This window comes from Micropterus salmoides, unplaced genomic scaffold (genome assembly GCF_014851395.1).
Source record: "Micropterus salmoides isolate LMB-PRFRI ecotype aquatic unplaced genomic scaffold, ASM1485139v1 Ms_hic_scaffold_3, whole genome shotgun sequence".
NCBI classification, from domain to species: Eukaryota; Metazoa; Chordata; class Actinopteri; order Centrarchiformes; family Centrarchidae; genus Micropterus; species Micropterus salmoides.
In genome coordinates, this window is record NW_024042261.1 from 13427606 (window position 1) to 13446847 (window position 19242).

The window sequence follows — 19242 nt, forward strand, 5'->3', positions numbered from 1 at the left end:
ATTCCATCATCCCTGTCATTTTAATATGCATGGGAAGTTATAAACTGGAGTTTATTCCTGGAAATATCCAAATGACTGTAATTACTGACCCTGATGGTGTTGCAGTGTTTATTATGTATGTGTCAGAGTCAGCCTGCTTTATGCAGGTGTGTAAGAAGCATCCTTGCTTGATCTACTCAGAACTGTAGGCTCTCTACCTTCCCACCTGCACCTAAACCATTTGTGAGTGGGTGAGACAATGCAGATACTGAGCATGTGGGCGAACAGTTGCCAACCCACCACAGTAAATAAAGTAATGGAACCATTATGTTATTTTATTAGGTTTTCAGAGAAGATGTTTGTCATAATCAAAAGCATGGAAAATTATTTTTACACACTGGTAAAATTGGATTACTTCAACTTACAGTGACTATCATAAGAATTATACTATTGTGCGTGTGAGAGAGAGAAAAAGGGTGACTGTGCAAGAGCATGCATGCTTTTTTCCCCCTTTGCTAATGTACTGAAATGCTCTGCCATTATATAAGAGATGCTCTGCAGGTTAGCAGCTACACGGATTTATGAGTGCTCGCATCATGCAGTGGTCTCAAGACATCACACCTTCACACACATTTACGCACACTTGCCCACACATGTTTACTTGCTTGCACATGCACACTCTTACGGTCTTGTAGTTATAAAATCATAATCCTGGAAGACTTTTCTTTACACCATCACAATAATAATAATAATAACTGGTCAGCAAGTTCCCCAAAGGCAGCCATCTATTGGCTTAAACACAATCCTTGCATTTATAAATGAGTGTGGTAGTGACATTTACCATTCAACCCGTGACAATAAACTATTGGAAATAAATTGAAAAACTGATCACACCTCACAGTAAAAATGCTCTTAAAACAGACTGAGACCTCTGGTATTTAAGTCGATGTCAGCGGTAACATACCGAATTTCATAGTAAGGGAGCTGGTGGTGCAGTGGTAAGCACTGTTCCCTCACAGCAAGAAGGTTGCGGGTTCAAACCCCAGTTACCTTGGCCTTTCTGTGTGGAGTTTGCACGTTCTCCCCATGTCTGCGTGGGTTCTCTCCAGGTGTTCCGGTTTCCTCCCACCATCCAAAGACATGCTGACTAGGTTAATTGGTCACCCTAAATTGTCCTTAGGTGTGAGTGGTTGTCTGTCTATGTGCCCTGCAATGGCAGCGATTGACGATGGATGGAGGGAGCTGGACATTAGCTATGTATGTTCTTGAGAAAGGAGACAACGAAAACTTTTCAAACTTACGTAGCTTTACAGGTGTTTCATTTTCATACCCTGCTGCCTTAACACTAATTTAAAATAATCAGATTCCTTACTTTGGTGTTTAGTTTGGAATTCATTATTTAATGTATAGGTTCAATGCACAAGGATCCATTTTGAGCCAATAGTTACTCTAGCGAAGTGGCTCTAACCCTGACATTTAAATATATCTTGACAGCTATTGGATGGATTGCCATGAAATTGTGTACAGATCAGATGTTCATGGTCCCGAGATAATGAATCCTAATGACGCTGGGGTTCCTCCCTGACTTTTTATCTAGTACCACCAACTGGTGTAAATCCAGAGCTGGCCTAGCATTTTTGCTGATGCAGGATGCCTCTAAGCCTAGTGACCAAATTCCCAACAGGAATGTATTTTGAAATTTATGCTGAAGCACTGCAGACATCTTGTGTTTTACCCGACCATCTTTGTCAACTCAGTATCACCACCAGAGAAGCACTGCGGCATTCTACAAATGTTCTGCAACATACATATCCATCACTGGTTGGCAAACAGGGCTGACGGCCACCATGTGGGGGGATGCATCTGGCACCACCACGTTCTCTACGAATGAACTGCCATGGAGAAAAAAAGTAATAATGTGAAAAGTAACAGTTGGATGTTTGTCCCAGTTGAGGTGTCAGGTCATCCGTTTCTTAGACGTTACTTTCATTATAGCAGTCTATAATTTATTTTCTGTATAGCTGTTTGTACTGTATAGAACAACCTTGTATTTAATATACTTACATAATCTTTTGACTTGAGAACTACATCACTGTAGTTATAATCTTTGGTAAGTATATCATAACTTTATATCTTTAATCTTTTTATAAACTCAGCCAAAGTGACTGCCTTGTTTGTCCTGCCTGAGAACAAACCAAAATCTGCAACAAGTACATCTCAAGTACCAAAGTGTTATGATGCTGATCCTTAGTAAATCAGCACGATAAGTCTCTCTCCTCTTGTGCTTGTGTATGATAAGGACTTTTTGTATACGACAGTCTCTAGCCAATACCATGGCAAACAAAGGGTCCAATATATAATATTCTGTATGTTGTTCACCACAGTAGAAACGTAACGAAACATTAAAACAACAACACTGTGTGATCTTTAATAACGCAGTATTTAAACAAAGCCATGACATTTATTGTAATGAATCACCTTGCTTCTCGACTATGTCGGATTTCGTAGGTGCCATGTTTTTATGGCTTTAAAGCTATTTAATGCTTTTGAAAGAAGCACCAACAAAATAGAAAAGAGGAAGATGGGCAGAGAATACAACTTTACCACTCAAACACAACTTTACCCATTTTTCACAACAACCATTTTTCCTCACTCTTAGACCCTAAACCCCAGTTATCGGCTATCTGTGTTTGATTGCAGATCAGAGCAAGTTGCGTGGAGACAGGTAGTAAACACCACTGAAAACAAGTGCTTCATTTCTCTCTTCTCTTGTTCCCCTCTCATTGTTGGTGAACTTCTGCTCAGCATTGACTATTCGAAAAATAACCATATGTCTTGCGCTTTTAATTATTTTGTGTCTGTTTGTGTGGGTGTTTGCACATATAAGCATGTATCATGGTTTTGCATGTATTGTACAACCTAGTGCATTTTTTTGCATAGTCAAACACTTTACATCCTTCATGAATTAATATCAGCTATTTAACTAATAAAAGTAGCATATCAGCGTCACACCCCATAACTCATTTTATATCCACTTTATGACACACGTTATATAGAGAACTGAGCCCCTAAACTAGGACGGCACACAAACACCATCATGCTCCAACCAAGGGCTTCTGTCAGTCACAGAAATGAAACACACATGCATACACATGTGTGATGTCAATGACAGGTGTCAAGAAGCATTCTGAATAATTGGCACTTCCATCGCTCTGGTCAGGATTTTTTTTTTTTATAGCTGCAGGCAAGTGATGGAAGTTGAATGCTGAAGGAATAATGAACAAAGTTTTTTTTTTTCAGAAAAAGACAGGGGGAGCAGAGAAGAGGAAGAATAATAATATTTGAAAGACGTGCATAATTCCTGTTGCAACAATAAATTATTACAATACAGTGCATTGTGATAATTCCTGTCATATCACAGGATAGGCACTAGGATGTCACATTATTCCCATGCTGTTACAGCCCATATAACAAAGGCAGTGTTGTGCAGATAGTGGACAATAATGTCTGTGGAAGAACAATATAATATCACTGACCTCTGCAGCATGCCACAGTAAAATAAAGGTAATCTACAGCTGTTTCCATATCAGAGCTTTTTAAGAGCCTGCCCAGACTTTGGTGAAATGATGAGACTCGTTTCTTTTCACCATTTGCATGCATCAAATATCCGGCACTGTTTCCGATCCCAGTCTTATTTCCTTCCAGCACAACATGAATGGCTGGTTGACACTTGGCTGTGTTGAAAGTTTTTTAAAATGCCTTTTTTTTTCGACACTTGTGGTATAAGACTTTAAAACTATATGTAGAAACTACTATGTTTGCACAATCCCCCATGAGCACCGTGTAACAGATTGTATGTGTGAGTAAGTGAGGGGAACAGAATTGCAGCCACAGCAGGCTACTGTGGAATAATTGGTACATCTGATATCAATGTTACGACGCAAAGCCAGAGAGAGGAAACTGAACATAGTAACAGGAGGAGTGGTTGAATAAATGCCAGAGACACACAGCAGACCACATAGAGAAGTACGAAAGGAAAATAGGAAGAATAACAAGCAGTGGGGAACAAAAGAATGGATGAGGGATCAATTTTAAGATGTTCTTGACCAGGATTATAAAACAACGTTTATGTTTAGGAGACAACTGACAGCCAGGTAGATAAAGAGAGATGAAATAGCAAAAGCAAAGAGGGCAAGAGTGGCAGACTGAACCAAGGAGCAGAGGCACAAAGAAGGTGATGCAGGGAGTGAAGACAGAGAGAATAGGAGAGGAGGAAACAGTGACAGTCTTTGACCATGAACAGACCCTGTCTGGGTTGCACGCATACGTAAAAGCACAGTGTGATTGAAAAAGAACAGGGCCATGTAGAGAGTGATGGTCTATCTCAAGACAAAGGCAGGAAATTACACAAAGACCTCTGCTTTTTCTCTCCAGTGCTGTTTCTTGTCCTCACTGTGTCTGACCCCAGCTCTCTTTTTCTCTCGGTGCGTGGTTTGATTATGATGCTCACGGCAAGGTGCTAATGTTAAATCAGCATCATAAAGTCTTGTGCTGGGTTGCTGGCATGAGGGAACGGAGGCATAAATTAAAGCTCATGGGTTCATTGCCTCTATCTTTACGCCAACCATCTGCTCTCTGCCTGCACCTTCTCTTCTCAGCCTGCTTCTCCATGTTTCCTCTAATCACATCCACCCACTGTATAAAGTTTTTCTTATCCTCTTCACCTGGTGCCTTCTGTCCCTCTATACCTCCAGCCATCCATCTTTCACCATTATCACCACCCCACTTACTTTACTCTGTGTAACGAAACTCACATCCTAATTGCAGCGCAGCAAAACCAAAAAGAGATGCCCTGAGGACTGGGTTGGGATCAGATTTGGTTAAACTGCTGAAATGTTTTACACAGATTGGCAGTAAAATGTAAAAAGAAGGGTTGGTGGTAATAAAAAAAGGAAAGATGGGGAGGAAGCACTTGGACTGGTAAGGAATGGAAACAAAGGGATTATATAGGGAATCAGAGAGAAGAGATTGAACACCTAGAAGTAAAAACCTGTGCAACAGACATAATGCAGTTAACAGTGGCACAAACGATGATCACTCATAATAAAGAATATAGTTTCTGTGGCAGTCGTCTAAAAGTAAGAGTTAAAGTCATTCAAGTCATCACTCTTTGCTCTTCATTGTACATCAAGTATGCCAAGCTTGATGTCCAAGTAAGGATCAGGCATAGTTTTGTTTCACAATCAATGTAAGTAAGTTAATTCATTAGCACTTTTCAAGAGCAGATGTCACCAAGCGCTTCACAATAAAAGACAAGAAAGCAAATAAGAGAGAGAGAGCAGACATTAAATGCAGACATCCAGCTAAAAACACAAGGCGAAACTAAACAAAAACAAACTAAACAAAAGCAAGTCTAAACAAATGGATCTTGAGCTGCTTTTTAAAGGTGTTCATAGTGTCTACAGATCTTAATAGGAGAGAGTCCCAACATTTAGGAGCTACAACCTCAAAAGCACGGTCTCCTTTTGGCTTGAGCCTGGCGCGATGAACAACCAACAAACCCTGATCAGAGGATTCCTACTGGTATTATATGCCTGCACTAGCTCTTAATGTATGCAGTTGCCTGACCATGCAAGGCTCTAAATGTGATCACACAAATCTTGAACTGTATTCTGAATTTGATGTGAAGCCAGTGTTAAAACATCAGGATTGGTGTCACATGAGATCATTTGGAGGACTTGGTCAGATGCTTGGCAGCAGCATTTTGGACCACTTGCAAGCGGTTCAGAGAAGTCTATTTAAGGCAGGTGAAAAGGCAATTGCAATAGTAAAGACGGGAAGAACATAAACGCATCTCCATCTCAGCTAGGTACACAATGAGCCTGAGTTTAGCAATGTTCCTCAGAAACAGGAATGAACCAAACAATTTACAAGCTGGTCAAACTCAAAGTCTGGCCCATAGAAACGCCCAGATTAACAAGGGCAGGTCTAACAGAAGAGGAGAAAGAGCCAAGACTTTCCATCACCTTCAAGAAAACGCCAGCTTGCTCAAAAATAAGAAACTTGTGTTTTGTCAGCATTTAGCTGTGGAAACTTATTTGCCATCCAATTTTTACAGAGTTGAGGCAATTCAGTAGATTGACATTAATCCTTTCGGCCACAACTTGATCCCATAGGGATGCTACAACTCTGACACTGTGAAAATCACCTCCTCCAGTATAGGCAAAACACTACCCCGCAAGTGAATATTTCAACCACCATGTTTGACTCTGGGTTTTATGCACTGTATTAATCTTTCATGCGGTTTTGTTGGCAAGCCAGCATCTCTTAAGAGGTCATCGTCACACAGGCTGTGCTCAGCACGGGCACAAATGTCCTGACCTCAACTGGGAACATTGTTAAAACTTGCCCTGTGATCATGTCTTCCATGTAGAGGGCATTGCTAGAAGAGTGTGGAGGGTCAGGTCCCATTACACTGGTAGAGGTTAATGTGGAAGTGAAGTTCCAGCCAAGTTCAGTAGTTCCATGATGGCACAGCACCAAGGATGAAGTATGCTAAAATATCCACTGGAGGTTGTACAGTTGTTATGGTTCCTGTAAAATTACAAAATTGTATGGCCTTTGTCCAAATTTTCCAAAAGGATGCCTGGTGAGTCTGATTTAATTATCGGGATATCATACTGCTAAGCCACCTTGTAAAAAGTCTATGCAGGTTACTGAAAAGGATACTGGCGGGTTGGCAAGACAAACATTCCCAAGGAACAATGCAGTTTTTTAGCCTTGCAGCAGTGCATCAACTATTACCTCCTCATAGATTGTCAAAAAGACCTAAGAGTTTGTCAAACCTATTCAAGGCGGGTATTATACTGGGGGATTTGTCCTCTCACCTGTTTATATGATTCAAAAATGGGTAAGCAAGACAGCCCATGAGGGTTTGTTCTTCCGAATCAGAGGCCATGCTTTCCCTATGATGGTGTTGGATGGATTGCCTAGTCATACTGGATTAAATAACTTGTTTTGATATCCTCTACAATGTATTTTATGGTGTTTGTTTCTACAGCTTTCTGTTTAGCCACAGCCCTTCAAAAACAACTCGGCTTAAAGCTGGAGTAGGCAACATTGGAGAACTAGCAAAATACAGATTTTGAGAGTATCCAACTTCAACCAAAAAATCCCACCCCCTCCTCTCAGGCCTCCTCCCAAAATACTCCCCCAAAACACATTTTCATGTGCAGTGAGTGCACAGGTAGGCAGGTAAAGAAGGAGACAGGCAGTTAGGCCAGCCAATCATTTAATTTTGAATGAAATTATTGGCTGTGCTTAGCCACAGATATCAGATTTTAATTTAACTTTTTGTGTCAGAGCATTTGATTTATTGACTGCAGTTGGGATGTAAAGAGAATTTCAAGAAATACAACAAAAATGCTTCTGAAATACATTGCCTACCCCAGCTTTAAATTAGCATTGTTAACATTACACAACAACATTAACCCACTCAAACATGCTAAAAAGAAATAGCAAATAGATAACTATGTCTGCTTAGTTAAATATTTTAAATATTTGGACTGCCTTTGAATAATTCACATGGACATACTTGTTTGGATGAATGTATGATTATACAGGATGGTTTGTGAGCACATAAAATGTTGGGAAGTTTAAGCAAGTATATTTTCTAAATGTATAAATCAATACACTGACTTTTGGACATTTTTAAGGATCTGCTGCTTTACCCCATGGGTTCCAGGCGAAAAACTAACTATGCTGTTATAACCCATTTTACCATTTCGAGGAACTTGAATGTGCCAGGTACCAATAACTGAATGAATGTAAACAAAAGCGTATTAAGCCATCATCATATTCCTTTATTTGACCAGCAAATTTTCTGCCTGTAAAATGCTTGATGTCCAAGAAAAATTACCCTTTGATTTCATTATCAGTCCCAGGCTAAGTGCAACCATCTCTTGCCTGACCACTGTGTTTCCCTGAAATTGCTGCTCACATACACACACAAACACACACACACACACACACACACACACACACACACACACACACACACACACACACACACACACACAGAAATAAAGTGACACCTGTGGTGTTTCACTCCAGTAGGCTACATTGTGTGATTATGCTCTTTTTATAGCATATGCACTGTCTGCCTCATTCCTACAAAAGATGTGCTCTATCCATCTGTGAGTGTGCCTACATCTTTGCAAGTGTGAGTAGTGAGAATAAGTGCTCTCTCTCTCTCTCTCTCTCTCTCTCTCTCTCTCTCTCTCTCTCTCTCTCTCTCTCTGTTGGCCTGCATGCATGTCTTTCCTCGCGTTTTGGTGAGGCCTGTCAGCTCACTGCAACAAACAGGTGTCAGCACCTTTAGATAAACACCAAAGAAACTTCTGTTGCCATTCTGACAGCTCCATCAGCATCCCTCGTCTGTTTGTGCTTTTTCTATCTCTGTCTTTCTGTCTATCTATCTGCCAAGATTACAAGAATGGCAGTAAACAAAATAAAGTGCAGTGAGACAGAGAAACATTATATACGCTAGGATGTAGGTCAGCTTTTTCATTTGGTTTAATGCAGCTGCACAAGTGGAAATTTGAACCTCGGCTGCGTTAAGATGAGTGAGATGCTGCGAGAGCTTATGTTATTCTTCTGCGGTGTTATCGTCACCATTCGTTCTGCTCAGTCTATCATCTATGACGCAGGTTTTGAACTGTTCTTTAATTTCTGAAGCAGTGTCACACTGGAAATGGATCAGGGTTTCATGGCAGTATAGCGTTTGTCAAAGTCTCCTCTGGATGTAGAATCAGAAACGAGAAGGGAGGCGGGGGGAGGAAAAGTTATTTTTATACTCCTCCCTCCCATCACCATCCTCTGCTCCTGTGCGCCCCATGCACAAACATTTTGGGAAAGCTGCTGTACGTGTATATGCACAATTATGTGTAAGTGTGTGTGTGTGTGTGTGTGTGTGTGTGCGGTGTTTGTATGAAAGATTGATGTTGGCCTAAGTACCTGCCAAGCAGCATCAGGCCACGCACACACTGAGCGAGAGAGAGAGGGGGAGAGAAAGAGGGAGGGAGGGGGAGTGAGAGAAGGAGCAGATGCCACAGATAGAGATGCCTATCAATAATGCAACCTCTACTGAGCTCACTATTGAGGGAGGGCAAGATGAGATGGGAATGAAGGAAACTGAGGGAGGGGAGCAGAAGATAACTAGAAAAGAGTCTGATTAAAAGACATAGATATGGGGTAAGGAGAGAAAGAAAAGAAAAAAGGGAAGGGAATGTAGAGATAGAGAGGAAAAAATGAGTGAATTGTGCAAAGGAATAAATTGTGAAGGTAGCGAAGGAAGGCAAAAAAGAGCAAGGTGAGATACACATCTGTAAGTAAAGGGTTTTAAAAAGTGGTGGCAGTGTTAGAGAAGTTTTGAAAAAATAGAGGAAGAAGGTATGTAAGGAAGCAAAGAAGAAAAATGGAGGCAAGAAAGAGAAAACATGAACAGTGTGCCTCCGTTTGGTCCAAATTGTATGCAACACATGCAGAGCTGCCACAGCGAGAAACAAAAGAAATTCGCACATCTCATTAGAAATGCAATGTTTTCTCACCAAGGAACTATATGTCATCATAATGACAACATTTCCTTCTTATAATGAAACAGTTTGACACAGTGCTGATGGTGAGACGTTATCCATTTTTGTAAGGAGAGCTGAATCTCAGAAACTACACTGAAGGAGCAATGCAGCCTTATAACGTCACCTCTTTTTCTGGCTGAACAACAGCACAGACAAAATGCTTTGTAGCGTCAGCATACTAATGACAATCTCATCTGTATTCCTTTAAAAGCAAAAGGTTTGAATTGCTCTAAAAGGAAGTTGATTAGTTTGTTCAGTTGGTCACAGCCAGTTCTGCAGTTGTAGGAGTAACACACTACAATAAATTGCTCTTTCTGATGTGGATATTTTTTATACTACTAACAAAATAGGTTGACGTTTTGTTATACGCTTTTCCGAGAGTTAGCGTCTGGCATGTCTATATGAAAAATATGTAGCTGGAGCCAACAGACAGTTAGCTTAGCTTAGCATAAAAACTGAAAACAGTGGTAAACAGCTAGCCAATCTCTGCTGACAGCTGGTTGCCTGGATGACAAGACCATTAAGCCACTGTGCTTTGCCAAGAAATAGTGCGGGCACATAAGCATGTTGTTTTTTTAGACTTTATCTTTTGTACAGATAAACAAACAAGACATGATGTGTTAATAATTAGTGAGCTTTAAAGGTGCTAGTAGTAGTAGTAGTAGTAGAACCACACTAGCCGTTTCCCTGTTTCCAGTCTTTGTGCTAAGCTAAGCTAACAGGTTGCTTGCTGTTGATTCATATTTACCGTACAGACACAAAAGTGGTATCAATCTTCTCAAATCATCTCATTTCTATTTATTGAACTTTACAATACATTTTGAAATTGATTTTACAAATTTTAGCTTGGACTACCAACAGGTACACTGTCTGAATGTATGACTGTCTAGGATTAGAAATACAGCATGGTTTTATATGCTGAAGAGAATATTAAATACATTGTTGTTATTGCTTTTCTTGTTATAATCAGTGTTGGGAGTAACGTGTTGCAAAAGTAACGCAATTACAGCAATGTACTGCTTTTTGCTGTAACGCAGTAATGTAACACATTACTAAAAACAACTGATACATTGTTACAATCTCAGTAACGCATGTTACGATGCATTTTAACCCGAAATTAAGTGGTGTTTTGTTTTTTTAATAATTCATCAACACCGAGAAACATTTCGGCACCAGAATAACAAATCCATGAGTAAAAGACAAACGCTATTTCCTGTTGCGGGAATCCGATGGTCGAGATTGTAGGCAGGGTGCAAACTACAGGGGAGCTCGGCTCCTCTTAACAAGACGGTAGCTCCCCTGATGGATCACGAGTAAATACATATCTTTAGGCTTTGTGTTTGTGCTTTAATGAATTACTTTCATGTTTAGATGCTGCTGTCAGTTCATCCTGACTGATCCTGTCGGAGTGTCAGGAGATTCAAATAATTAAATAATCAATGATGTTATGTGGCTGTACCTCGTGCGTAAATGCACAAAGCGCCTTTCTTAATGGGGAGACAATTCATCCTATTTCATCTAGTGTTGGCTCACTGTCACACTCATGGCTTACTGGGACACTTGAATAGAGCGACAATCTTCTTAACATTGTTAGTTACACCCATGCTTTTCCTACTATGACAAGCTAAAATGACTGCAGTGAAATATGCCGATACATTGTTATTATCGTGTGATTGACCAAGTGATAGTTACATTAAACAGTTTTTAAAAAAGACATCATCTCACCAGAAATGTGTCATGTGCCCCACCTTTCATCACAGACGTGACCACAGTATGCCCTCCATTGTGATTTCATTGTCGAGTGAAGAGACAAGCAGGGATGACATAATGTCCCCAACCACCGAAACCACACAAGTCAAACAAGGCGAATGAAACCGTGTTTATATATGTGTGTGTGTGTGTGGATATTATTAATGTCATGGGGATATAAATCTGTTTACACAGTCAAATTGCAGGGACTCACCTTCCTTATGGGGACAAAATGCAAGTCCCCATAATGTAAATAATTACATTTTAGGTGAAGACTTTTTAGGTTAAGGTTAGGGTATAAGGTTCAGGCCAGTAGGGGTTATGGTAAGGGAATGTAAGTCAATGTAATGTCCCCAAAAGTGATAGAAATATGACTGTGTGTGTTTTGTTTTTCAACTCCATATTTGAATAAGCAAATATGTCTGCAGGTCAGTGTGTAATGGTGGGAGGCCATTGATGTTAATGTGTTGCTGTTCAGCAGAATGAAATGCTCAGAGACCATCACTGCTTGCCTCCATCTCCCCCTCTGTTTCCCATGAATGAAGTTTTTACTATCCTGAACTTTATCCAGAGTTCACAGCGTAAATTATAGTTCTCTATGAGCTCTGTCAACTCTGACCACCTGTCACCGTACTCAATTTATACGTGTCACGGCTATTACTGATGCAAATTGGACTGAATGAACACAGCAAATTTCTTGGCCAAGTTTCTCAAACACTGACTTGTGTTGTTTTGAACATTTGACAAGGGGTAGGTGTTGTGTTAGTGTACCAGACACAGCAAAGGAGAGCTGACGATGGAGATGTTGCTGGATGGAGACCCTGATCCAGATTGGTGATGCCTGGCTCTATTAAAATCTAGAAGTATGTTGAATGATGCTCTCAGTCAAGACATTCCAACTTTGATTAAGGTCAAAAATAAAAATAAGGCCTTTTGTCAGACATCAACAAGCTGAGTGAGTTGCAATGACCAACATAATGGATACTAAGAAAGGAGTTACATCAAGTGTAATTGAGGGGTGGGGCAGCTACAGAAACTACAGTTCAGTGGGTTGTTCTGTTGTTTCCCTGTCATCCTGTGTTATATATTGTACATCCTTCTACATCTTCCCTTTCTTCTATAATCACCCCACTGCTATACTTTCCTGGCTTTCCCGCCCTCTCTTTCTGTCTCCGTCCACCTTGCCACATGTTTCTGTTTATCCCCGCCCTCGCAAGCATCCCCCTTTAGCTCCTCTCCTCCCTCCCCCATCGTTTCTTCGTGCTGCATTTCAGCCGTTCACCCTCAGTTCTTCCAGAGTAATTGAAATTGAGTACAGCTGTAAAATAAGCTTAAATTGATAATCACCTATATTACACGCTGCCACTTAAAGGGGGGAGTAATGGATGAAAGAACAGCTGTGAGACAGTAAAGTGCCATAAAAAGACAAGAATCAAAGGAAAAGCCAAGCGGCTCTTTTTCTCTTACATTCCACTTTCTCTAATCTATTTTTTTACCTTCAGCTTAGTGTTTCTGCTTCTCTCTTTTTTTCTCCCTTTCATGTGCTTACAACAATATGTGAAGGGTTTCTCTCCAAAATACCATTTCCATGGCTTATTTAGTTTTGGGTTTTGCTTACACAATCTCGTTCTCTCATGCTGCTTCAATGATGGACACCTTCTTCAGACTTTTTCTTCCTGTGACATTGACAGTTCTTCATATTTGTGCTGCCTAAGCACATGCTGTTTGTCCTTTGAGACACCGCTTGTGTTAAACATGCACACACACAGCACCGAAAGTGGCTTTATTTTCATGCTGCACCTGCACTCGTAATCCAGCACACACAAACAAACAAAGCTGACTGCTCTTTCTTCTCCTGCGTTGCTATTGCTCTCCCTCCCTCTATTCCCCAGTCTCCACGAGGCTCCTGAGGGATTCCAGCATGTTGTTGTCTCCTTCAGCTCCCATCTCTGCCTCCTCACTTCTAACTCTCTTTCTCTGTCTGTTCTCTTTCCTCACCCCTCCCCATATCTCTGTTTGCCAAAGCCATCATTTGCAACAGCAATCTGTCGCTCTTTTCTTTTTCTCTTTTTCTCCATCTTCGCCCATCTTACATGTTGCAGTTGTTGCTTGACAGGCAGTTTCTTACAATAGGAGTTCCACTAGCCACGTTATTTATGTCTGTCTCTTTGTCTCTCACCCTGTCTCTTCAGGGTTGCTTGTGAAAGAACTGTGGAGAACAGAGAGCTGAGTGGCTAGTCAGAGATCGTACAGATAGTACACCCATTAACACACTGAAACCCTGATATTATGTTCTTATTATTGAGTTATGCGCTTCTAAACTCAATACAGTATATATTTAAAAATTTTAAGAGCGTGAGTCCTTGTGTATGTGAGCATGATGTGCAGCCTTGTGTCTGTACGTGCATTCATACGCTCATCCATGTTTTTGTGTATTGCAGTCTTCCTCATTTCCCTTGCAAATACCAGAAACAGGGGGCTGCAGTAATTGCTTGATAATGTAACTGCTGAGTTTTCCTGGCTCTGCTCACAGTGTATGTTTTTCGGAGTGTAACAGTCAACTACTGTTGGACTGTAACTGCCATTTTTATTAGTATATTATGCACTGAGTGTAGTAAATATTCAGGCCGGCCTCCTTATATTGAGTTGCTCTTTTTTGGTTGGTCTATTCTCAGTTACTTCTTTGACTTCGCCTTTAACACATTTCCTCCTTCACTGCTTTCATTTAGAAATTCATGTGGATCAATAAGATCTCTTCCCTGAATTCACCTGCTAAGCCATATTTATGACATAAAGTGACTATTAATATCATAAACACACTATAAGAAAACAACAACTCAAGCCCTCACAATGTTCTACAAATGGTTTCATTTTTGTTCCTGGAAAGAATTCTCGACAGCTTCCTGAAGGTCTTTATTAAAGTGCTGATTCTGTGTGCACTTATCTCAGAGAGTAATCCCTGATTAGAATTCAAGCCCGCAACGGACTGACAGATCTGACCTTGGATCAGCCTAGGCCATGCATAATGGTGCCTGTTGGCGGCCCTGTTCAGTTGGAAGGCAGATCTGAGATCAGTGTTGTAGAAGTCACTGATTTTGAAGGAGTGCGACCTGAAAACAGTGGTGCACTGAACGGCCTGGGGAATGGACAGAGAGAGGGATGGGGAGTTTCATGCAGCGCAATGCAGCCAGCGTGATTGATTCAATCAAATGAGACATCTCATCAGGTGTACAAGCCCCACAGCTCGTGTAGTAATAAACATACTGGAAGAAACATGGGCACTGTTACAGTTTGACGCGCCAACACTTGTATTGCATTGTATTCTCAGTTTTCCTGATCAATAATGACATGTCTATGATACTGGAGACTCCCTGTAGAGATTCTTGGGCTGACACCTGTAAATACATGTGAAGCACAAGACCTGCATTAGGACCAATACTTTCCTCAGCTCAGCATTTATTCACATGCCTAAAAAGTATCAATTTATTATTATTATATATTATTACTTTTAGCCTTTCTGATTCAATCCCTTTTGCAGGGAGTTAGATGAGAAGATTGATACCACTTCTCTCTGTAACTTCAATATGAAGCAGACAGCATTTAGCTTAGCTGAAAGCAGGGGCAAACAGGCTAGCAAAAGGTAGCCTGTTTGCCATGTCAAAAGGTTAAAAAAAATAATAAATGCACCTACAGTCACCTCTTAAACTCATTAATTAACACTTCATGCTTTGTTAAATCTCTTAAAGGGAAATAATTTTGGTTTTAGTTACATGCTAGCATAATTTCACAGCGCCTAGCCAACACTTAAATCTCACTAATGAACACATTAAGCTTTAGAGGTGCTGGTAGGTCGATTTTGTTTTTCTTCTTTGGACAGAGCAAGGCTAGCTGTTTTTGCTGACAGTCTTTATGTTAAGCTAAGCTAAGCTAATAATCTGCTTGCTATAGTTAGAGATATTTTCTCATCTGATCTAACACAGTTTGGGCCGATTTACTAACATCCCGAATAAAGAGTACTAAATTGCGTGTGCATTCTAAAATATTGTGTGCAATTTTAGTACCTGTTATGGGTGATTTACTAAGAACCTTGGTTGGTTTCAATCAGTGTGTCCTGACTATGTGTAAATCCTATGTCCCTGACCAAAGACAAAAAGTTAATATTCTGAGCATCTAAAATTATCCATAGCCGTCTACAAAATGCCTTTTGATATGTGTGAGAGGGTTTAAAAGCCCCCTGTAATGATTCTTTTTAATTCAGTAATGATGATTACTGCATGATTGATATGACAGATAACACTAATGTAATATGGCTGACAAATGAGGTCTTGTTGACATGCTTCTAAATAGAGAGTGGAGCTGAGAGTTTAAGAGAAGCCTCAAGCAACAATTATGCTTTTTGTTCAGCAATACTGTTGTCAGAATTACATAGCTGTACATGTTCAGAAGAAGAAAACCCATGTATTTTTGGTCACAAAGATGCTGTAGCTTAGATACTTTGGTCAATGGCATCGCATCAGTTTGAGAACTGCGTTCCTTATTTACTTTACCTGCTCCCATTTCCCTGCCAGGATTTAAACTGGAAAGCCTTTCCGAACCCCAATGATCTAAGTTTTGAAGACTAGCAGACATGAGGCTGTTTAAAGAGCTCTGGGTGTGGAGGCCTGTGCAGACAGTCCTGTCTGTGTTCATCTAAACACCATCCATTCAGCAAGAAATAAGTGGGATACAGGAGTGCAGCACCAAGCCATGTTGGGGTGGTAACAGATCACTTAGCACCGTCTCTCTTTCCATTGTTCTGTCGTCATCTTCACACTTGTGTCTCTATTATTTTTTCTGATTCTTCCACCCTCTCTGTCTGAACTAGAAGAGCACTACAATGATACGCAATTAACCCCAATTTCCTCTCCTCGTACTTATTTTCTCTCTGTCTGCTCCTCTCCCCTTTTTGCTCATTCCCCTCACTTACTATTAACTATTACTATTAACTATTAATTATTAACCATTTCCTCTCTGTCACTGCTTTTTTCCTCTGTCTTCCTTTTCTTTTCTACCCCCCCTTCTCCTTCCAGACTGATTTAGAGTTCCTGGACCCTCGGGGTCGGACTCCTCTCCACCTGGCTGTCACACTGGGCCACCTGGACTGCGCCCGGGTCCTGCTGCAGCACGGAGCTGACGTTAGCAAGGAGAACCGCAATGGATGGACTGGTGAGTGTGTGTGTGTGTGTGTGTGTGTTTTCTGTGGAGGGAAACTGAGTTCTGTTCTGAGTATGTGCAATGTACAGTATACATTATGCATTATTGTGTGGTGTGCTGGGGATTGGAGTGTGTTTCCAGATAAATGTGCTATGTGCAGCATTTTATACAATAATATATCATTGTCAAAGTAATTATAGGATACAATGAGACCATGTTAGAGACAATTGGTAGTTTCTATCTCACACCAGTGGTTAAAGCGTATGACCACATTTAAACACTTAAACCCTTATGTCTCCGTATTTTTACGCTATCTATCATTGCACATAACCATGAAAAGCTAGCTCTAATTGCACTAGTAAAACTGTGCCATCCTCCCTTAAAGTGCCACACAGAAATATAATATATTTATTGAACAGTGTTATTATTTATTGATAATCGACAAATTCTTCAAGTGGCATCAGTGTGATTATGAGGATCTACTGGAAGTGATAAAGAGGCTGCTTGGTCCATACTGTGATGTGCTTTATTATATTATTCCATTAACATGAAAGGGTTCTATGTTTAAAGAACATGCTTGCGTGTCTACAGGTTTAGAAAATACAAACCACTCACGATGCTTTCCTTCACCACCTCTTTCGCAGAACAACTGTGGCTTCAGCCAGACATCTCTTAACTGCTGGCACTGTGCAAATGTAGTGTGCAGATAGGTCTGGCAATGGGAGACTAATGGCGCATGAAATTAATTCATTTTTTTTAAACACTGAAATTATATTGGCTGATGTAACACCCTTTGTTGGGGTCCATTATGCCACCGACATACTTAGGTTTTTGTTTTTGCTGTCATCTGTCTCCAAAATTAGTGAAGGAAGTGGTCTTAAATCTCGAGCCTGAGTGATTTGCAGGACCCTCTGTCCACCTTTAAACGTGCAAGTGGGTCCAGAGTATAACTGGATCAAAGTTAATCAAAGGTCAAAGGTTTCTCTGTAGTGTCCGAGGGTCTTTGGGGTTTCCAGCTGATAAGTTGGGTTTGCAGCACGTAGCCCAAGACATAACCAAACTCAGTGGACCCAAATATTGCTATGGACCCGATTACAGACTAGCTAGAGAGGGTAGATACTAGACTAAAAATAATTGTAACTCAATAATTTGCTCAACCCCTCAGCCTGTTTTTATTTTCTATTTAACTGTTTTAACCCTGATTGTATCCTGCACTGTAGCTTTTACTGTTCTATTTTTTTATTATCCTGTTTTTATTTTCTACTTCTCCCTTTTCAAAATTATATTTTAATTTGTCTCTTTTTTAATTTCCCTGTGTTGCTTTTATGTTTGATGTAAAGCACTTTGAATTGCCTTGTTGTTGAAATGTGCTATACAAATAAACTTGCCTTGCCTTAAACTTGTGTAACATGAGGCTTTTTTTTATCTTGATGCGGAAGGATTAAGCACTATAGTATCATTAAATAATCCTCCTAAGTTTCTTCTAATCTGTTCACTGTGTCTTGTCAGTAGGGGCAATACATTACACTCCAGGGTTTTCTTATCACATTATTAAGACAGTGTGTGTATATGTGAGTGTGTTAGCCTTTACTCACATGTTTGCTTATAAAGGAAGAGAACAGGGATTGTAATGTGATTGTTCATGTGTAGAACAGCCTGTAAGAATAACAGCAAAGTGGCGGTCTGCTGAATGATGGGCGAGCTGCAGTAATTGGTCGTACCAGCTTTTCCTCTGGCCTACTTCAGTTTCGGCAATTCTCGCTGCCCCCCTTAAATTGCTCATGTACATAAATTTTAGATGAGGCCTGAGTGATTGGCTCTGTTTTACTCTCCCTCTCTCTCCGTCAGTTCTTCAGGAGGCTGTGAGTACCAGAGATCCGGAGTTGGTGCGTCTCGTGCTTCGTTACCGTGACTACCAGAGGACTGCCAAGAGACTGGCGGGCATCCCCGTCCTGCTGGAGCGTCTGCGCCAAGTGGGATTTCACACAAACACAAATGCACTCACAAACACTTTGATGCACACATGGAAAGAGATACCCCAATGACCACACACTCACACATACACACAAAAAGACACAAACAAGTGTGTATAGAAGCACAGACATAAAAATGACATGTGAAACAAAACATACACAAACTGCACACACATCAAGGGCGTTTGTGGGGAGCAATGCATTCAGATGATGCTTAGTATGCAGATAAAAATACTCTTTGAAGGTGTTAATAACTTTGTTTACTATTCGACAAGGTAAACACACTCAAAGGATGTGTTTCCATCTTGCAAAACCTCTTGTCCTTGGGTAATTTGAGTCATCGCTTTTCCCTAAAGGGGTTAGGCGTGCTGTGCTTAAAGGAGTACAGTAACAGTGATAGACAAGCTGGGGCCTGAGAGCCTGAAGGTTGATGGCTATAATCCTGAGAGGAAAGTGTTCGGGTACAGCAGCAGAACTGCAGAGAACAGTGGCAGAGATGCAAGGAACTGCCTTCACACAGTCTGTCTTCCTGTGTATCTGCTCCAGCTGGCTCCCTGACACACACAAACACACACACACACACACAAACTCTAGCATACTCACATGGTAGACACAACACCCTCGCACTTTTGAAAACGCCAATGAGTACTTGCACTCAAGCACACATGCCCTTGCAAACATCGCACACATCACGCCATTCTTTGTCTGCTGCT

The 19242-nt window shown here is 40.7% G+C and overlaps 1 protein-coding gene across 1 annotated transcript in view; it reads left to right on the top strand.

Annotated features, from left to right (window-relative positions):
• Positions 1–19242, top strand: part of ankrd13b (ankyrin repeat domain 13B) — a 46995-nt gene that overhangs the window by 749 nt on the left and 27004 nt on the right. The window contains exons 2-3 of the mRNA XM_038693806.1: positions 16433–16568; positions 18405–18529. Coding sequence (XP_038549734.1) covers positions 16433–16568; positions 18405–18529 — 261 coding nt within the window. The remainder of the gene's footprint in view (positions 1–16432; positions 16569–18404; positions 18530–19242) is intronic.